The following is a 23,078-nucleotide window of genomic DNA, read 5'->3' as shown; positions in this document are numbered from 1 at the left end:
AGGTAGCTATATGAATATGCAGCTATTTTCACGGAGAAATCAACTACCTTTACAAATCCAACTTGAATAAATATGGATATGGAGATAAATATATATGTGTGTGTGTATATATATGGAGATATATATGCATTTATAAATATATATGCATATATATGGGGATAAATATATGTATGTGTATATATATGGAGATAAATGTATGTGTATATATGGAGATAAATTCGTGTATATATGGAGATAAATATATATTTGTGTATATACAAGATAAATATATGTGTGTGTGTACATATATATGGGAATAAAAATATATTTGTGTGTGTATATATAATCAATATATTGTACACTAGGCTTCTGCCAGACAAAGACAAAAGAAAATAAGGAAGCACATGAGTGAGAGGACAGACATTCTGACAAAGTCTTCAACATGGGAGGTGGGGAGTCAGAGGAAACCAGGCCTACACTGAGAGGAAACTGTGGCTATTCTTAAGCCCTGAAAAGATCGTCTCTTTGAGATCTTTTACAAAAACAACTCCAAGCTGTGTCTAGTATTAACTGTTCTGCAATTTGAAATAAATTGAAACTAAAATGGCGTTATGTTAAAACTCCAAATTCTGACAATATTAAATATCTTTTAAGTGCCAATATTACTGCGAAACATAATCTAATGTGCTATAGAAAAATTCACAAAGGCAGTCATTTGAATATGCAGCTATTTTCATGGAGAAATCAACTACCTTTATAAACCCCACTAGAATATATAAGAAAATTTTTGAAGATAGCAGCTGGCAAGTTGTCAACCATGTGACAAATAACTATTTACATTACATGCTATAACCTGGCCCCCAGCTCAAGTCACCGGTCACCTACTGTATCACTGACACTGAACCCAGAGTCACAGATGCAGCAGCAATGCTGTGAAGATGAAGAAGAAACTAAAGAAAATCCCTACTTCTTTAGGTGGGGTGAGAAAAAATACTTTTATTTTCAACATTAATTTAAGACATTTTAACATTAAAATCTCTCTTTTATTGAGGTCCCAAGTGCCAACAGTGCCACTTTTGAAAAAGAAGTAATAAAAGGAATTCAAATTAAAAATAGCAGATATTTAGTTGAATCTTTGAAAAGGCAACCGAAAAGGCACATTACAGTTTTCTTACTGCTTTAAACTATCTTCTACAAGTTTACTAGTAAATCAATCATGATCTTCATCACAAAAAAACTACAACTAAAAGCATAAGTGATATCAAAAGAAAAATATTCTCCTCCCCTACCCCACTGCCTCAATTCAAGAAGCATTACTGGAGACCTAATTATAAATAGGCTTCATATTTTTATATTGGATTATAAACATGCTAAATGATAACACATCTTTAAAAACAGGTATTTTAATTGGCTTTAAAAATACTTTTCAAATAAGTCATAATCCAAGATGCTTTTGTTCTAATATAGCCTTAGATATAATCCCAAATAAAATAAGATTATGATTTGTATCCACATTTTTGCTTATAAGAAGAGTCCCAATCATACTGTGACAAAATCTAATGCTTCACTGATGTAACAGACCTCTTTGATAGGTACTATATCAACTAGAAATTTGCAGGTACTAGACCAGAGAACATTAACATTTGTATCTTCCCAAAAGAACTCCCAATGGAAAACTTGGTAGCTAAAAGTGAAAGAAGAAAGCAAAATGCTGCAAATGTAAGCCTGATCATCTTAATAACATAAAAGAAATAATTCCTTAACCAATTTCCTTGCCGGTGCCTCAAAGAGCATTGTATTAAAAAACAGATATTTTAAGATTCCATAAAATGTTGAACCCTCCTAAAATAATTGCAAATATATCAGTCATCTGCTAGCTATCAAGGGACAATTGCAATGAGCCACTTCAAAAGGACAAAATGAGCGGTTTCAAAAGAACAAAAGGTCCCACTTACATGTCTCTTGAAATCACCCTGTTTTACCACTAGGTTCAAATTTAAGACGATCACTCCCATGTCATCTTCTAAACTGTTTGGATCTTCCAGTTTTAAAATATGTTCAGTTGTTCTACAACCAAAAAGCAACAAACAATGCTACCACTTATTGACAGGACTATATTGACCTACACGCAACAAGAGCTTATGGCAAAAGTCTCCTACCTCTGAATAAGGATTAGACACAATGTTAAGAAAGCACAAAATTTAATGAAAATAAAACAGTTATATTCAGAGTAGAGAACCTGGCATTGCTTAATTCAACAGTTGGTTAAATGATCCCCCTCCCCTAACACCCAAATAAAATGTAAACACTTGTTTTAATTTTAAGTTATGTTAATGAAACTGAATACTAACAAATCAAAGTATGAAATTCAATATACACTTTACAATGCATTATAAAATATTTAACATCTGACTAATATATTTGGCACCCAGAAAGCAAAAATCCTTAAAAATACACTGAGAGTTATAACACTTTAAAGTTCTCTTTCATTTGTTTAGATATGTTGTTGTTGTCATTTGACCTCAACAAGCACCATTTAACATTATCGTGAGTTCCCTCTAAAATTCATCAATAACAATTAAAAAGTAAAAATACGGTACCTGTTAAGCTCAAGATCACTGAGAATTACAAATGCAGACCCCATGAAATCAGATGTGGTTAAATCTCGATCATACACCTACAAAGAGGACAGAGGTCAATTAACACATTATTATGGTAAACCAATCAAGTTTATCAAATTATTAACAAACGCAATAGGTTGGAAATTTTGAAATCAGTCTTTCAGATCTTGAAATACTTTGCATAGTATAGTTAAAGAGAAATTTAGTCAAGCCAACGCAGAGAACAAAATTATTCAATCTTGTCCATTTTGCCTGCTATGATCAAAATAACAGCAATAATTTCTTTTAAGGCAGTATTTATATCCACCGAAATGTTATGCACAATGGACCACTCTCTGTAGTTTAAATAGTCTGTCATTAAAATTTAGTATTTTCCACAGTGAGCAGATCTGCCAATTAAATAGAAATTTGCTAAATTTTCTATAGCAATCTCATCCTGCACTCAACTCATGCAGTTTTAACCCAGATGTTGTAGCAATTGATGCTTACAACTGGTGGCTTGAAGCTCTATTAAGTATAAAGATATTCCTAATGAGAAAGGCTTTAGTACTTGTCGCCACTGCAGTACCAGTAATAATTCTTCCACATTTGGTAGACTGAAATACAATCAATGTAGATATTATTTTCACTCTAATTTTCACTGGAGTGTATCTCATTGATCGAAGAGAAACATACAGTTTCAACAAATAGTATAAGGAATTTCTTCTATATTATTTTAATCTGTCCTAATAAAAGAATTAATTTGGCAAGTTCACATCTAAGAGGACATGAGAAATTGCTGAGAAATGTCTTTAATAAAGGAGCATATTTGAAAGCCATCTGTGATTACCTTCACACGTAGCTTTTGATCAAGGCTTTGTATTGGCAATACCACTATCTCATCCCATACTGGGTTCAAGTTCTTATATATGACTTTACTTTTGTACAGCGTCTTCCCATTCAGCTTAAATTTCACATAAGGATCACTTGTGCCTTTAAAAGAAAAAGAAAACAAGACAGAATTTTAAAATACATGTAAAAGCCTGAGACCTTCACTAAATAAAGATCGTTTCCCCACTCCCCAGGCTAATGTCTCCCTGCACAGAGATTAAAGGCCTCGGAGGTGGAGGACAGAGGGAGATATGAAACAGTTTGGGATAAATGAATAATACTTTTTTCCCTTTAGTGGTAGAATATAAACGGACTCCTTGAGTAGTTTTTGTTTCATTTCTTTGTTCGTAGGTCACCCCTATACTAGTCACAAAAATTCAAGAAGTAAAATCTACCAGCACCAGCTAACAAGGTCAGAAGTCCTAGGGGGAAGCCCACCCCCTCGTAGGAACCGCAGCAAGTCAGTGCAAAATGAAAGAAATCAGTTTCAAACATTTAGCCAGATGGCTGATTCAACAGAATCCTGTACTTGAAAATATAATCATAATAAATAAATCTCTGGAATCACTGGCTCAAAAGATGGCACGTTGGGGCTACAAGTGAAACTGCAGGCGTAAGAGATTAAATTGACAAAGTTGCCATTCTTTGCTGCCTCCCCGCACCTGCACTAAAGCAGCCAACATTGTCTGAGCCAGGCCAGCTGAACTCCACACCAGCCAGGCCCTCAGCTGGCCTCAGCACTGACACCGCTGACCTGCCCAGCTCCTCCCCGGGAGCTTTGAAACAGACGCCAAAAGAAATGAATAATGTCCCTCCAGTCACTCTGCCCAAAGCAAAAAGAAGGGCTGATGGCAGACCCTCCTCCACACTTTTCAGATCAATGCAAGTAAAAAAAAAAAAAAAAAAAAAATGCCTGCAAAACATAATACATGAGTTATGTATTGTGCGTGTGTTACATGCATGTGCGTCTCATGATACAACGCTTGGAATACACTTGTTCATTACTACCTAGTAAGTGGTGGATGAAGAAGGCACAAATGAATGAGCAACCAATGAGGAGCTAAATGAAGGCCAGCTGATAACGCTACAAAGAAAGAAAATCTGATTTGGGGAGTTATGATTCTATAGCTAATTCTGAAACACAGCAGTGAATAAGCATACAAAGACCAAGAGCCCGGTCTGTTCACTGGGATCTCCCCTGTGCCTTGGACAGTACCCAAGACAGGCCCCCAGAATATTTATTGAAATGAAGTGCTGATATCAACATCAAGCCAATATAGTCTAGGAATATCACATCAAAAATTAATTAGGCTACTCTATCACAACATTTATCAAATCATTAATATCCATCATGCATTACACTTCATTCTTTTCTTTTTTCAGCTCCTTTTATTATTTCCATTTAACTCCAGTACTAAAAATTACGGAAAATGGAATGCACTCCATTTCCCAGCTATTTGAACTGAAATAAACATCGCTACGAAGTAAAATAGCAGCCATGGTTTAAAAGCCTTACTAGATTAAGTAAGGCACGATTTTGAGAAGTCAGCCTTGCAGTATTGCCAGGGTACTAACTTTAAACAAAAATTAAATTAGCTGCAAATATATACATATACATAGTCAAATCTCACATTTTAAGTTTGGTAACATAGGAGTGGAAGCCCATCAGTCTTTATTTTAAACTTGGGCATGCACATGCACATGCATGCGCACACACGCACAGACACGCACACACACCGTGTTCAGGGGCAGTTCTGAGAACAGCAAAAATGAATGCATTCACAGCCATTCAGAGAAATGCTCACTAGTGAGAGTGCAATCGCCCACCCCCTCCCTCCTACAGCAGAAGAGAACACCTCTGGCGAGGCAGACTTTAACAATCATTCTGATATATATATATAAAAAAGTGGGGGAAAACTATAATAAAAAGAGGCCTTTAATTAAATGAAATTGCCACTCTGGGATCAGGCCTTCATGCTTGTCAGCGTACTCTCAAAATAAACATCTCAAAACTAGGCCTCAGTGGTGTCAGTTTCTCACAGGCAAGGCATACTGGGTAATCCCCAGGCATCTTGACAGCTACATAATGTTCAAACTGTTTCACGGGTGAATGGCGGCAGTTGCGTGAAAGAAAATATTAATGTCTGGAATTAATAGAAAAAGGGACCGGGGTTTACAAAGCCAAACAAGGAAAGAGGGTGTCAAGTTAGTGCCGCATTAATTGTTAGGGAAAATTTGAGAGAAGGGGGAGCACATTGTGATTTTTCTCTCTGAGCCTAAGTGCCTCACTGTCAGGGAAGTGACATCTCAACTAGGCAGCTTCTGAAAAGGGGTCGGCCACTCAGGAATGCAACTCCCAGATTATACAAATGATGAGATGACACCTGAATGGGTGGACTTTAACCTTGTTCACTGGGAGCTTCAGACACAATGAGGCTCTTGTGGTAGTGTGGTATTCGGCGAGGAGAATGAAGCCAGGAGTCCAAAGACGGTGCCTCCATTCTGGGACCGTCACCAGTTCTGCCATGTGGACCTGATGGAGTCCCTCAGCATCAAACGTAGACTGACTATCAGGATGTTAAGCATTCATGGCCCTAGTGTCCTGCTCCATTCCAAACACACAGCAGTACATATATATACACATACATGTATCTATATACATACATATATATGCGCATATATATATGTTAAGCAAAACTAACAGCCAGTCATCAGTCCTCTAAAAATGCTGCACCCACTTCCCTTCCTAACGACCACATGTGACAGCCCTTGTTTCTACTCCTGCCCACTGACACTACGGGTCATCATGTCTCCCTCGATGCTGCATCTGTCAGGCATGCTAATGAGCCACAAACAGCTTCCAGCCATTTCCGAGTGTGGCTCTGTGCTGAGCACTCCAGGAGGTTACAAGGTGCATCCAACCCAGATCTTGCTCTTCTTCACCTAAGGGGCAGCAGGCAACCCAGACATATAAAACAAAGTTCAAGAAGGAAGTGTCCCAACAGAAGTGAACCTGGGAATGATAATGGCTCATAGGTGGGGAAGATTAGTTCTAGCTGGAGTACCAGTGGAGGCTGCAATAAAGAAGATGGGAGTGGAAATATGGGTGGATCAGAACAGGCAGAGAAGGAGGTCATTCCAGTAGGAGGCATCTGCTCTAAAAGCGAAGGAGGAAAGGAGACTCAAAATGACTAGAGTGGTGTGGTGCCGAGCATGCATTTCAATCTATCCAGAGATTAAGGGAAGAACATACAATGAGAAATAAAGTTGTAAAAAACAGATGAGTCAGAGGCCCAAGTAGCCTATAAAGGCAAAATAAGGAGTTTAGTTTATAATCTGTAATAAATACAGGTGTTTGTACTCTTTTCTTTTTTTTTTTAATTTTTAAGAAAAGCAATAGATGCACACAACTCTGAAAGGGATGAAAAGTAAAATCTCTACTCTAGTACTCTTCATTGATTCTCACTTGTCTAATATACCCACCATATATAGTTTCTTGGGCATTTTACAGGAAAAAAAAAATGGAATTGTTTTTAGTGGACTCATGCTTTCACAGTTACCATTCCTTACCATTCCTTGGAGCTCTGCTCATACCAGCAATATAGATCAACTGTTTTTTAAAAAACTAACCGAATATATTTTCATGGTATTGTGTTAGTTTATGTAATTAGTTACTAAATAATGGATATTAATATCTTTTCCAATTTTATTAACTAGTATAAACAATACTGCAATAGGCATCCTTCTATAATTATCTTGGAGTCCGTAAGCGATTATATTCAGAGGAAAATTTTAACAATGAAACTGCTGGAGAAATGAATATGAATGGCCCACGGTTTTGTCTTTTGCTTATGGATTTAAATGAGCCCCTTCATTATGGAAATCAATCAACCATTGACTATAAGTCTCGTCAGAATTTGTTTAGACTTACGTGATTTCTGGCAATAAGTGATTTTCATTTTTACTTCATCAAATTTACCTAAGTTGTATTTATGGCTTTGTAGTTTAACATCCTGTTTAGAAGCAATGTTGTACAAAATTTTAAATTAATTCAGCTATGTTTTCTTCCACTGATTTTATAGTCTTTTTTTTTTTCCTCACCACTTAAGCCTTTAGCTCATCTGGAATTATTTTAATACGAAGAGGGAAGGAAATTCAGGTTCACTCACGAGCAGCAGGCTAAAGTGTTCAGAGCCAAGATTTAGAAATATAAATCTGACAGCAGCTTATAATTTAGAAGAAAGAAGAAAGAGGGTAAAGCTAGGAAACCTGGTAGCTGAGAAAATATAGCAACAGAGAGTTGAGGACTGAGGAGAAAGCTGGGACCAGACCACAAGAAGGACCTACTCACGGTTTCAGAAAATGCCCTAAAAGCACTTCCATAGAATTTCATCTCGAGAGACACTCCACGGATGGGAGAGGGTATGTGATCTAAACCATTTTAAAAAGCTGCTTACTATTTCCTAGCCTACAACTTTCATAATATAGAGTAAAATATTAAACTATGTTAAGAAATGAAGTACAAATAACAGGCTGGATACAGTGACTCATGCTTATAATCCCAGTACTCTGAGAGGCCAAGGCGGGAGGATCACTTGAGGCCAGGAGTTTGAGACCAGCCTGAGTGACACAGTAAGACCCCATCTCCACCGGGAAAAAAAAAAAAAAAAAAAATTAGCTGGTTGCGGTTGCATGTGCCTGTGGTCCTAGCTACTCAGGAAGCTGAAGCAGGAGAATTGCTAGAGCCCAAGATTTAGAGTTTACCATGAGCTAGGATTATGCCACTGCACTATAACCTGGCTAACAGAGCAAGACCCTGTCTCTCTAAACAAACAAAATCAAAAAACACCTTAAACTTTTCTATTCCATATTTTACAAACGTATTTAAATATAGAAAACATTATTTGGACCACCTATGAGTATATTATGAAATTTCTCCAAATCAAAGCTCTTTTGGAAGGTAAGATTAATGACCAGAGGTGCCTAATATGCCTGGTAGATGGATTATACTTATGTGATGAATGAATGAATAAATTTTGAAGTTAGATGGACATGGTGAATTAAAGTCTCAGACCTTCCTTTTACTAACTATATAACTGAGGGCCATTTACTCAGTTTCCTTATGCTGTAATATCTTCACTTGTGAGATAGAAAACTATCAACTTCAAGGGATCATTTTGAGAACTGAATGATCCAATATACTTCAATGATAGCAGGCTTTGGCCATTTGCTGAGAATGCCTCATGAGTGCTATTTTTAGTATTACTACTGAAGTTATAAAGGGGAAGAGTGTATGGCAATGCATGTAGCAGTAATTAAATATTCATTTATTTTACTTTAATTTTCCAAGTTAATGTACACTAATTTGTTTCTATAGTATTTCTTCTATTGCCACCTCTAAAGGTGTGAAATTTATATCATCTTCTCTTAAGTTTGACAGAAAATTCCTTATCTTACTTCTCGCAGGGATTCTGTGTGATTTGGGAACATTTCTATAAAATAATCTGAGCTGTCCTAGAAGGAAAGAGCTGTATAAAAACTAAAAATCACTAAGTCCTCATAAGGACTGGCTACTTCCTTTCCTACTGCTGTATTCACTGAGGATTTCAGAGCACTTTGGAGACACAATTGATAAAAATAACAGGCAGCTCAGTAAGGACCCATGGCAACTCAAGTCATCATCAGGAAACAGTCACCTGGAACTATAGAATTTGAAGATTTTGTTCTCCCCTTGATTTTTCTTATCATTTTTAGAAACTCTTGCCACCTTGAGAGTGCTATTGAAGAACATGGCTGGTGCCAATACAAATGGTGAATAGAAACAGTCAATATCACATTAAATGGCTCAAGAACAATTGTAATATGCAAATAAAATGAACCTCTAAAATTCAGCTCTAATTACAAACAACTTCTCTTTGCTTTTTTTTGATATAACTCACGGCAATGGTTAAAAAAAAAAAAAAAAAAAAAAGAAGAAGAAAGTTTTTAAAAAAGAAAAAAAATTCGGCCGGGCGTAGTGGCTCACGCCTGTAATCCCAGCACTTTGGGAGGCCGAGACGGGCGGATCAAGAGGTCAGGAGATCGAGACCATGCTGGCTAACACGGTGAAACCCCGTCTCTACTAAAAAAAATACAAAAATCTAGCCAGGCGAGGTGGCAGGCGCCTGTAGTCCCAGCTACTCGGGAGGCTGAGGCAGGAGAATGGCGTAAACCCGGGAGGCGGAGCTTGCAGTGAGCTGAGATCCGGCCACTGCACTCCAGCCTGGGTGACAGAGCGAGACTCCGACTCAAAAAAAAAAAAAAAAAGAAAAAAATTCCCATCTACAAAAGCTTAATATGCTGATATGTACTTAGACTTTACATGCTTACATGTACATACACACACACTTATCACAAAAAGGGATCAGTCTTTATACAATATCATTTACCTGCTTTCTTCAATTAGTAAGACATCAGAATCCTTATACACCTGTTTCTGAGACGGAGTCTTGCTCTGTCGCTCAGGCTGGAGTGCAGTGGCAAGATCTCAGCTCACTGCAACCTCCTCCACCTCCTGGTTTCAAGCAGTTCTCCTGCCTCAGCCTCCCAAGTAGCTAGGATTAAAGGTGCCCACCACCAGGCCCAGCTAATTTTTGTATTTTTAGTAGAGATGAGGTTTCACCAAGTCGGCCAGGCTGGTCTCGGACTTCTGACCTCGTGATCTGCCCATCTCGGCATCCCAAAGTGCTGGGATTATAGGCATGAGCCACCACGCCTGGCCCATAAATATATTTCTATGATTCAGTTTAATGTTCACTTTATCTGTATGTCTGTGCATATATATGTATAAACTTACTATGTAACATTTTTTTAAAAAACTAGTATTCCTAATTTGGACTAAAAATACACTGTGTGGAATACAAAAGCATTATTTGTAGGAAAAGTTTACTTACTTGCTATCAGCAAAGCACGCTTGCCAAGTTATAAAATTTAGCCATGCAATTTATCCAAAAGAAATGTCTTTAGCTTGAAAAATTTTCTAATCAAATATGTTTCCCGAAGTAGTTGTTTGCTCATGAAAGGAAATTATCACTATATTTTAACACTAACTTCACATTTTGGAACATCTGATAACTTTCTTTGGGTGAGCTTAAGATTTCAAATTCAAGTCAATAATTAAATTATTTACTAGCTCTTTAGGGACACTGAGCTATATATATAAAACTCCAATGACAAAAATAGTATTTGGACACATACAAAAAGTATATATTTTAAATTTTTTATCTAATAGGGTAAGAGTAATAAGTGACTATTCTATTTATACACATCCATTTATAGTCTTCTGAATATATACGCATATGTAGGATCTTCTCTTTTTCTTGGGAAAAGAATCATGCCTGAGCTTCTTTTAGATGGAATCTGTAAGTTCTGACTTTGACACCAGAAAATATAAAAATAAAAAAGTTGTTTCTAAGTTTTGAACAGGTGCTGCTGGCCTCTCACAGTAGAGCTGAGCTATCAGCCTCGTGCGGCACTTTTAATTGACCTCTTCAGAAACCCTAATGGACGTTATGGAAATTTACAGGACATTTTTCCTCAGCCATCTGAGAAAGAAGGAACTTCTCCTGTGCAGAGAAAAATCTATACTACTTCAGATAGTGGTAGATTCAAAGCTAGCAGAATTCCAAGCCAGTGGTTTTATCCACCAAAATAAACAGAACATGCACATTCCCAGGTTTATCATGGCCCATTATCTTTCTTTTGCAGATAAGGGCCACATGCTTCTCACAGCCGTTTTTGATACCAACCATAGAACAGTTGCTTCCCCAATCTTCTACTGGCCTTCCTGTCTGTTTTTCCATTTAGCACACTCTGATTGAACTATTCCTGAACTTCTCTTCCAAATACGATTGACTTCCTTCCTCTAAATGGACCTGCCACGTATTGGCACCGTGGGCAAGGTCTGCCCACTGACAGACCCTGAGTTGCAATAGCTCCAGGCAATTTACCTAAGTCCAATTTACTGAAAGAATTTCCAATGACCAATATACAGTAAAATCAATGACCTGAAATTCTCAACGTTACAAAAATTTGTTTAATTTTAAAGTTTATAGCAACTCACAGAGGATAAACAATGAGACATAGGGCAGGTCTAAGAACTGGGGAAGGAGGTCCTCCTGGGTCTTCAGATTCTTCCCAGCACCACAGCCCCCATGAACTCCCTCAGTCCCACCCCATACCATCCCAGACCTCCACATACCTCCCCTGCCTTCCCCTACTCTCAGTCCCTCCCCCACCTCTTCCCCTAACACCTTCCCTTTTTCTCTCCTTACACTTGCCCTTTGTGGGTCTGCAGCTTAAGCTATGAGATATTCAGTCTCTTCTATCATTTACTGTTTTGACTTGACACAAATTAAATATTGCTTAAAATGCTGTTTTGGTTTTGTCTTTATAACCCATCAAATAAGATGACCCAGAGACCTTCAAAAGCTATTTTTAAAAGTCCCCATCCAATATTTTTAAGAATATCAATAGCTATAACTTTATAAATAGAAGAAGAAAAGCATTGTCAATATATTAACATGATGAATTCAGTAATTTCAGTGAATTGGTCATTTGGTTGAATACATGATTGAACTAATTGGCTTTTGGCAAACTGGTCATTAAAAACATATGCCTGCACTGGGTGTGGTGACTCATGCCTGTAATCCTAGCACTTTGGGAGGCTGAGGCAGGTGGATTGCTTGAGCTCAGGAATTCAAGACCAGCCTGGGCAACATGGCAAAATTCCACCTCTACAAAAAAATACAGAAATTAGCCAGGCATGGTGGTGTGTAGCTTTTGTCCCAGCTAATTGGGAGGCTGACGTGGGAGGACTGCTTGAGCCTGGGAGGCAGAGGTTGCAGTGAGCCAGGATTGTACCACTGCACTCCAACCTGGGCAACAGAGTGAGACCTTGTCTCAAAACAAACAAGCAAACACATACACACACACTCCCATATGCCTGTATCCCTATTCTTGGTCACCCAAAAAAGGGCGTGAATTTCGGCTTAGAGACCTCATACATGGTTATCCCTGTAACACGAAAAAATGAGGGCCCCATGTAAAGTTAGAATAAGGCATGACAACATAGAAAAAAGGGACAGGAGAGGCAGCAGCTAGAATACTGCAATAAAAAGAGACTAGAAAGGTTTAGAGGAGAAAAAAATATAAGAAAGGAATAAGCCAGAGAATCAATGAATACAGTTGCTTAGAATCTCTATAAAGTGTGAAATCTACAACGCCTATATGCGTATTAGTAATCTGTGTTCCAGAAATTCATTATTACCAAAGCGTACATGATTTTTGATACTCTCGCATTCTCCTTATTAAAAATTACTAGAAATAATCCCCCACCCAAGCTACTATTTAAGCACAAATCTAAGTCTAAGTAAATGGACACCAGCCTTTATAGAAAAAAAATAGAACAGGACCAAAATTCAAGAGTAACATTAACATGGGAATGATCTCCTTTAATCCTACAAAAGGAGATATACATGCTTTACACTGCTGCTTTAAGGATGAGGAATACTTCTCAGTCTTATAAAAGGAGATCCTGCCATTTGCAACGACATGAATAAACCTGGAGGACATTATGCTAAGTGAAATAAGCCAGGCGTAGAAAAAACATGCCACATGGTCTTCTTTCATATGTGGCATCTAAAAAGAAATCGAATACACACAAACAAAAAGTAGAAGACTTCTTCCCAAGTGAAGGGGAGCAAAGAAACAGGGTGAAGTAGGTCAAAGGCACCGAGGTGCAGTTATGTAAGATGAGTAAGTCTTGGAGATCTACCATACGATGAGGACTCCAGGTAATGGAAGGGTATTATATATGAAAAATTTATTAAGAGAATAGATTTTAAGTGCTCTTACCACACACAAAAAACTAACTATGTGATGATGGATATGTTAATTGGCTTCACTGTAGGAAGCATTTCGCTATGTGATATGGTCTGCATGTGTGTCCCCATCCACACCTCATACTGAGATGTAATCCCTAATGTTGCAGGTGGGGCCTGTTGGGAGGTCATTTGGTCATGGTGGTGGATTTCTGATGAATGGCTCTGCATCATCCCTCTTGGTACTGTCTTCACGACAGTGAGTGAATTCTCAAGAGATCTGGTGGTTTAAAAGTATGTGGCATGTGGCACCTCCCTGCTCTCTGCCTTGCTCCTGCTCTCATGTGACATGCTTGCTCCCTGGAAGCCATGATTGTAAGCTCCTCAGAAGCCAGCATCATGCTTCCTGTACAGCCTGTGGAACCATGAGCCAATTAAGTCTCTTATCTTTATAAATTATCCAGCCTCAGGTATTTATAGCAATGCAAGAACAGATTACTACTACACTATGGATATCAAAATATCATGTTGTGCCTTAAATATAGGTAATAAAAAAATGTTTTAAAGGATGAGGAAAGTTAGAAAGTTCAGAGCTGAGCCTTGAACCCAGATTGTTTTCACTCTAAAGGCTTCAGAACTACAGTAATTTTACAAAATAGCCCCCGAATTCTGTGGTACTTAATAAAAAAGTAGGGTATCTGTCCCCACTCCTCTTAAATTGGGTGACTGCTTCAACCGTTGTGGTGTGGTGTTCCTTCCAAGGCCGCGCCCTAAAAGGTGATGCAGCTTCTGCCTTGTGCTGGGACCCTTGTGCCTGGAGCCCTGAGCTTCCACATAAAAAGCTTGAAGACTCTGAAGCTGCCATGTCACGAGGAAGACATGCTACATGGAGAGGCCTCATGTGGAACCATCTTCATCTTCCAGACGCCTGATTCCATACACACAATATGGGAATCAACAGACCTTCAAGTCTTCCAAAGATAGGTTCCCAATAGCCAACTCTTCACAACCTTCAAGTCTTCCCAGGTGAAGCTCCAGACAGTGTACAGCAAAAACAGGCCATCTCCACTGGGCCTTGTCCAAATTTACACTCCCAGAACTCATGAACACACGGCTGCTGCTGAGATTCAAGGTAATTTGTTACATAGAGAGAGACTCAAGAATAACACCCTTCACCACGACAGGCCACACTCCCCATCTCAAATTTAGCAAGGCGTGATGGTGTGATAGGACTAACTGTCGCTGAAATCAAAACTCAGCCATGAGTAAATCACGGATATGTGGGAATACACAAACACACATCAATGTGCGCACAGGCAGAATTCCTCTTATCAACTTTACAAACAATGAAACAAATACATTAAAAGAATGACTTGAAACACAGCATGTACTGTTGTGGTATAGAAATAAACACTTGATAGGCTGGGCGCGGTGGCTCACGCCTGTAAACCCAGCACTTTGGGAGGCCGAGGCGGGCGGATCACGAGGTCAGGAGATCGAGACCATCCTGGCTAACACAGTGAAACCCCATCTCTACTAAAAATACAAAAAATTAGCCAGGCATGGTGGCGGGCACCTATAATCCCAGCTACTCAGGAGGCTGAGGTAGGACAATGGCATGAACCCGGGAGGCGGAGCTTGTAGTGAGCGGAGATCGCCCCACTGCACTCCAGCCAGTGCGACAGAGCGAGACTCAATCTCAAAAAAAAAAAAAAAAGAAGAAGAAAAAGAAATAAACACTTGATAAAAACCACCCCCTCTAGAGAAGTCCCAATCAAGCAAATAGAAGACATGCCACATTTAATTCAAACCAATGGTGTTTGGTTTGGTGTAAGGCAATTTTCTTACGTGCAGCAGGAATAGAAAATATCCTACAATTTTGCTCCAAGGCACTTCATAGGAATTGAGATGGGATTCCACAGAAACAGAAAAACTGACTCTACAAAGCAGCAGAGCATCAGGACGTTCTGATCAATCCACAAGTCCACACAGATTCCCAAAACAAAACCATACAACAAAAATCTTCAGAGGAAAGGGTTCAGTTGCGGGAATACATTAAAGGCTGTTGGAACAAACACGTCCAGTGATGCTCTGTACCAAGTGGCAAAGGAATAAACAGAAACCAATTTTAAAACTCAGCTCCAATCACTTACTGCAGGACATCCGCAAGCTACCAAAACTCAAAGAGTGAAGAAAAACCACTCCTGTGTTACCGAATGGGTGTCTGAATCTTTGAAAGGTTCACATTTGCTCTTGAATGACAATTTTTCTGATACACTGGCCCAGATGTGGCCAATGATCTCATGCCATCTGGCGTTCAGAGAAGGTACTCCAATGAGAAGCAAATCCCAAATGTTGCAAAATAAAAAGGACTGAATTTTCCGTACAGTAAAACTCTGCTGTGGAGCTGATGCCAAACAAGAGAAAAACATCAACAGGAATCAAAGAGAAATTGTTGAAGCAGACTCCAATATGTGTTGTAATTTAATGTATACTTAAAAAGTGACCGTCACATCATTAGGAAAAGAAATATTTAGTCCTAGTTAGATAGCTATTTGGTTACAGTAAAACTAAGCTCCTGCTTTGGGCCAGAAACTAAGTAAACTTGACACAGATCAAAGAGATAAATGTAAAACTAGATAGAAAAGAGAATAAATGTAGGTCAATGTACGTGTCTCTCAAGAAGCTTTCTAGATAAAAAAAATGAAGACACTTTCCAGAAAAGAATTGTAAGACTAAAAATATTTTTGCAACAAAAACTTTATAAACAAAATCTAAAGGCAAGTGACATATTTAAAAAAAATGCACGTAAACATGCCCAGGAGACAGAATGAATAACAGTGATGCATGGAACAGACTATGCAGAGAAGCAAATATCTCATTAACCAAACATATTTAAAGGTACACATTGATGAATACAATTTAAAGAAAAAAACAAGGCAACACTTTCCTTCTATCAAAATCACAAAGATCTGACTGGGCACGGTGGCTCACACCTGTAATCCCAGCACTTCGGGAGGCTGAGGTGGGGGGATCACCTAAGGTCAAGAGTTCGAGACCAGCCTGGCCAATATGGCAAAACCCCGTCTCTACTAAAAACACAAAAATTAGTTGGGTGTGGTGGCACATGCCTGTAATCCCAGCTAGTCAGGAGGCTGAGGCAGGGGAATCGCTTGAACCCAAGGCAGAGGTTGCAGTAAGCCAGGATCACGCCACTGCACTCCAGCCTGGGCGACAGAGCGAGACTCAGTCTCAAACAACAACAACAACAATATTCTACATACAAGGTAGGTGAGAAACAAAAAGCGGCCCATTTTCACATACCAGTAGGTCAACAAAGTAGGTCTTTCTCAACAGTAAATTGGCAATTTTGTAATGAGAATCTTGAAATGCTCAAATCATGTAACAGAAAAATACAATCCAACTGAATAAATATAACTTACTTGCAGATATATGAAAAAGTAAGTTGTACACACAGATTTAGGCATAAGCATGTTTGTTGTGGCATTATTCCTAATAGCAAAAATTGTGAACAAAATTCGAAATGTCGATTGAATAAAGTATGATGCCCCTACTAAGTTTTTAATTTCTTCTCCAAAACAAAGTTTTTATAATACAGAGAAAAATGTGTAGAGAGAAAACACCAGGTAACTAAACATTCAAAAGCCAGATTCTCTTTCACTTTAGAAAGAAAAATAGATTTTTAAAATTGCGGTGGGCCAGGTATGAAGGCTTACGACTGTAATCCCAGCAATTTGGGAGGCTGAGGTAGGTGGATCACGAGGTCAGGAGATCGAGACCATCCTGGCCAATGTGGTGAAATCCCATCTCTACTAAAAACTAAATTAACTGGGCGTGGTGGGGCACGCCTGTAATCCCAGCTACTCAGGAGGCTGAGACAGGAGAATCACTTGAACCAGGGAGTTGGAGGTTGCAGTGAGCTGAGATGATGTCACTATACTCCAGCCTGGTGACAGACCAAGACTCCATCTCAAAAAAAAAAAAAAAAAAAAAAAAAAAATGGGGCAATTGAGTAGAGTATGTTCAGAATTTCGGTAAGGCCTAGGGGTGTGCCTTCATCAACGCCAGTTTTACTCATGTCTGTCACTATAATATCTGAAGGGGCATTTTCTAGGTCAAATTTATAACAGAGAAAATAAAACCTCAATCCATGACAGTCTTTATTCAAATAAGGTGCCTTTTAAAAGAGTCTCTCATTTCTCCTGTTTCACAGAAAATAAGACCTGACCTCAGAAAACACCGTTCACAACCCTCACACCACCCAGGTTAGAGGTGGTGGTGGTGGCAGGGGGAGGAACATCTATCTCAAAAGAAGTAAAAGACACACAAAATATTCAAACATTGATGAGGAAACTGGGAAGACAGGCCCACAATAAAAACGATGGGAAAATTACAAAGTCATTCCTGTTCCCACAGGCAAAATGCAAAAGCAAAACCCAAACTAGAATAACTATTCCAAGAATAATTATGACAATTCACACGGCCATAAAAATAGCTAATATTTATTGCATATTACCGTTTCAGCTCCACCCACCCCACGGCCCCGCCTCACCACCACCACCAAGTCTCCACAAGCACACGCACCAGATTAATTGTACCATAAGCCTAGCAGGCTCATGGCTAGACCACGTCTGAGCTAGAATCCAAACTCTGGTGGTGCACGTCTAAAGCCTATGCATGACTCTCACCTACCATCCAGCACTCTTCAACACGTCACATCATGGCACAAAAAGAAAATGATGTCTGTAGGGCACAGCAGAGTTTACGGAAGAGACTGCTGAGGGGCTGGCCCAAGCCTAACAGAGGTGCCCAGAGGGCTACCAGAATGAATACTCCAGCACATCCCATTCAGAACACACCTGTTGGGAAGTTATACCGCTGCTCAGTATACAATAGAGTTCTAGCAACATCATAAAAATTAGCCTGCTAAATAGCAAAAGAAAACCAGGACTCAAATCAGTCATTTTAACTTTTTGAACTTTTTGGTAACAATTTAGTAATTTATTAAACAACAATAATTTAATAACATAATAATAAATAATTATTTAATATTAAAAATTATGCTGTGTAACACCGATTACATAGCACAGTTTTCACCATATCAAGAGATCTTTAAACTTTTTCTCTGAACTACTCCTTTTAAATACGAACATGACTTACGTAGTACATTTTTTTCCATTATCTGCAAATAAAGCTGCCATTGCTCTAAAAACGACTGTCAGATATCTACCTGTGCTGGAAATTGAGAAAGAGAGCAGTTTTCTGAATGAGTGTTTATGAATTTTCATCCACTAAAACTTGCATCAAAAAAGAAAACCATCAAGCCTCAACTGACAGCTGAAGGGATGATGTTCACGGCCCTAGTAATGTGACAGCGAACTTCAACTGACTTTTCTTTTACTTTTGCAACACTGCAGAGTGGCCACAAGAGGGCACCGGCAACACAGTAAAAACTACTACAACTGCCTAACATTACAGAAAAACATAGGGTTTTAATGCGAGGGCTATTGTTTTCCACCTACTAGTGTTCTAGGAGCCAGCAGAGTATGAGCTGAGCATTTTGCACAGGACGAGAGACCTGCCCATATCACAAGGCTAAAGTTCAAGCCCGGCCTGGGGCATAGCACCAGCTCTAAGACGCCAGAACACCTCCTTCTCGGCCACCTTCCTTCTGATGGGAAATCGACCCAGGGTTCAATTTCCTCCACGCATCAACCAAATCATGAAGCAGTTGGAATTAAAAGCGATTGCTCACATATTTCTTCTGCTTTACCAATCTCAAAGTTTAAGACTGCCAAGAGCTACTCAGATCAAGAAGTTAAAACAAGTGTAAGTACTATTTGGTCAAAAACAATACATCTTGTATAACATCCTGGAAAATAATAGAAAGGAAAAGGGGACTATAAGGAAATAAAAGGAAAACATTTGCATGAAGAAAAGGAGAGTAGAACGAGCAAAGAAAGATGAGAGAAATAGAAGAGGGGACAGGGAGAGTCAGATGAACACAACACACAGGCAATGGCTGAGACAGAAGAGAGGCAGGAAGATGGCGGCCATTCCTCTTCCGGGGATTGCTAACAAAGGTGAGCTCAACGCCTCGCCTGGCCCATTGACAGCATCTGAGTAAGACTCGATCTTAGACCACTACAGAGCCAAAGTCATCCAACAAGAAATAATAACAATAATAATAACAGGGCTGCTTAGTTTACTCCTGAGTTCCCCAATACCAGACCTAGTCTTGTCAAGGTTGAAGGCCCACATGCCAAAGATTCAAAGGAAATTCCTGAAGAACTGGTAAACCACCTGCAAGGAACAATCTTCTAAATGTGGCCACACTTCCAGAGCTACCTAATCCAAACTTCTCAGCCTCCCATGATAATCTTCTGTGTCCATGATTATTCATGGGTATTAAACATGCTTAAGACGGGGAGTTCTTAGTCTCCCACCAACTTCATTTTTAATTACCCATAGGTTTTTGTTTTTTTAAGTATGCACACACAGACACACAGAGAGGTGGACAGCTAAAGACCCTGAGGTGTCCTGGTGGCAATTATACAACATTACCCCTTTCCCGACACCATTGCTAAACCTGCCCATTGTTCTGAAGCCAGACTTCCTCATGAGTCTTTCTAAAGAACAATTAACAATGGTGTAGTTGAGCAATCTTCACCAAAACTCCCCAAAAAAGCTCAAAATCCTGCCTTGATAGCCTGCTTAACAAACCAGCTCTGTGTCTGAACCAGGGAAGGGAGTGATTCAGATAAAACCTCATAGCTCTTTATGCCAATGAAGCCTATTTCCCAGCCTCTGGCTGATGGCATCACAGCAGAGACAGGGAACTCGGGTATCTGAGAGTCCTCTTCTGTATGTGTTTCCTCATGGGCAAAGTCACCGAAAACTTCCTATGCTTAATCACAAACCCTTTAAGCACTTTTTAATACTCTTTCTTGGGGTTTGTGAGCTGTCTTTTCCTAAGGGACATACCATATTCTTCCACTCAACTGCTCAGTTAAATAGCAAGAAAATGATTTTTTATTACTCAACATCTCCGGATTTTTCTGCATTATTTCATGTCGTATTTCCAAGACGCTTCTGCTGAAAGCATTAGCCTCAACTCTTGATGACTGCCTAATTAGATTATACCATCTTTGTTGTAGATAATGGTTTTAGAGCAGTTTTTAAAAGCAAGAATCCAAAAATCAGACCATGATATTCTAGGCAGAGGTCAACAAACTTTGGCCCATCAGTTAAATCCAGACCACTGCCTGTTTTTGTAAATAAATATTTATTGGAAAACAACTATGTTCATTTGTTTATTGTCTATGGCTGCTTTCTCACTATATCAAGAGTTAATTTTCAGTTATGGCCCACAAAGGCATAAAAAGTTTACTAATCCATGTTCCAGTCAGAAAGTAACATAGACAGTAATGATTACGTAACAATCCGAAGAAAATGCAGAACTCCTTCCTTAGCAAAGAGTGATTCATCAAAAATAGTTTTTCTCCCTAAAAAATTTCAAAAACAGAGACTGTGCAATTGGAATTAAAGGTTCTGAAGCTACTGCTCCTCCACAGTCAAGCTTGCAACATATTTGAATACCTTTGAAGGAGCCTCTGTCATAATAAAAAATATGTGATTGATTAGATCTGTGTATTTTTTACTTAAAATTAAATGCATGATTCCACATAGGAAAATAAAATACAGTTGACTCTTGACAACATGAGTTTGAACAACTGCAAGGGTTCACTTATACAGGATTTTCTTCCTCTTCTGCAACTCCTCAGACACCAAGACCAAACCCTGGTCTTTCACCTCCTCCTCAGCCAGCTGGATGTGAAGACAATGAGGGTGAAGGCTTTTATGATGATCCACTTTGACTTAACGAATAGTAAATCTATTTTCTCCCTTTTATGATTTTCTTAACACTTTTTCTCTAGCTTACCTTGTTATAAGAATACAGTACAAAACACATATACAAAATACGTGCCAATGGACTGTTCATGTTATCAGTAAGGCTTCCAGTGAAGAGTAGGACATTAGCAGTTGTGTTTTGGGAATTCAAAAGTTATATGTGGATGTCTGACTGCATGAGGGTTTGGCAACCCTAACGTCCTGCATTGTTTATTGATGAGCTGTATTTTAAAAACCCTACGCTGAAGACAGATCATAGAGAGAGCACAGAGAAATTGGCAAACTGACACAAGTTAAGGATCAAGCATCCAAGTTCAATGATGGGGGAGCTGACATGGAACACAGCAATGAGTTCTGTGCTGGGAGTCAAGAACATGGCCAACTTGTATTATGATCATTCATTAATTACTATAACAACATATCTATTGCCTATTTCTACATGTAGGCCATTATATCATCTATACTTCTTTATTAACACATAATAATAGTACATATTTATGGGGCACATGTAATATTTTGATACATGCATACAATGTGTAATGATCAAATCAGCATAACTGAAATATGCATCACCTCAAACACATCATTTCTTTGTGTTGGGAACATGCCAAATCTTCTATTTTGAAATATACAATAAATTATTATTAACTAGAGTCACCCTACTGAGCCATTGAACACTATAACTTATTCTAACTGTATTTTTGTACCCCTTAACCAATCCTTCTTCGTTTCCCCCATTCCCACCCTTCCCACCCTCTGGTAGTAAGCATTCTCCTCTCTACCTCCATGGATCAACTTTCCAGCTCACACATGAGTGAGAACATGGGATATTTGTCTTTTTGTGCCTGACTTATTTTACCTAACATTCTGTCCCCCAGCCTCATCCGTAGTGTTTTAATTTTTCAGTCCTTACAATCACATTATGAGGCAAGTCACATCACACCCATTTTAGAGAGGTTATGTAAAGTTGTACAGTGAGATCACAAAGCCAAGTAGTAGACCAAATCCAAATCCTCTTCTTGTCCCACTGAACCACCCTATCTGCCCTGAATCTTGCCTCCCAATGTGACCTTCAACAAGTCAGTTAATTTTTGTGCTTCCATTTCCTGAATTAAAGCTTCCATTAAATCAGCAGCTGGACCAGGTGATCTGTATGAAAGTCATCTTTTATCTTGGAAATCATATAAATCCTTTTTGCTGACTTTAATCACCAAGCCCCAGAAGAGTACCAGTGTAGTGCTCATTTCATTGAGGAAACCCAAGACATGCTTGTTGAATAAGGGAGTAAGTGACTAAATCCTGTTCATTCTGCAAAGATACTTTCCCTTTTATAACAGGCCTCAATGCTCCTTAACTCCAGCACTGAAGTTGGATTTCTTCAATGAAGAACTAAAATTAATTAAAAATACTCTGTGTATAAACCATCAAGTATATCACAGGAGGGCATGTAAAGATTAATAAACTATTCTTCCTCCTAATATAGCACTAAGATTGTAATAGGGCAGATCAGTCATTTACCCAATTAAGGATAAAGGTGTATGTTTTATAAAGGTAAAATCTGTATACGATTGAGGTGAGAGAGAGCTTATGCCTGTGAAAAACATAAAAGACTGCATAGGAGAAGTGCCATCTGAGTCTGTATTGTTGCAATACTTCCTATTGCAACAATAAGCTATTGGTTTAGTATCTACAGAACTGGAGAACATGTTATAAAGACTAAATATTGTAAATGCATAGATAAGCCAAAAACATTTTATAGTTAGTACTTTAGCATATCACACAGTTTCTTGAACCTAATTATTTTAATTGGGTTAAT

General features: G+C 38.7%; 1 protein-coding gene across 3 annotated transcripts in view; it reads right to left on the bottom strand.

The window, feature by feature from the left end:
• The window catches only part of MCTP2 (multiple C2 and transmembrane domain containing 2), a 258,383-nt gene that overhangs the window by 145,327 nt on the left and 89,978 nt on the right, over nt 1-23,078 (bottom strand). For all 3 annotated transcript variants that reach the window (XM_015143071.3, XM_015143072.3, XM_077938743.1), the window contains exons 5-7: nt 3,430-3,572; nt 2,580-2,656; nt 1,935-2,046 (exon numbers count right to left, since the gene is read on the bottom strand). In XM_015143071.3, the coding sequence (XP_014998557.2) occupies nt 1,935-2,046; nt 2,580-2,656; nt 3,430-3,572 (332 nt within the window). The remainder of the gene's footprint in view (nt 1-1,934; nt 2,047-2,579; nt 2,657-3,429; nt 3,573-23,078) is intronic.

The sequence above is a fragment of the Macaca mulatta genome, chromosome 7 (assembly GCF_049350105.2).
Source record: "Macaca mulatta isolate MMU2019108-1 chromosome 7, T2T-MMU8v2.0, whole genome shotgun sequence".
NCBI lineage: Eukaryota > Metazoa > Chordata > Mammalia > Primates > Cercopithecidae > Macaca > Macaca mulatta.
Note: the sequence above shows the minus strand (reverse complement) of the source record. Positions and strands in the feature narration are given on the sequence as shown.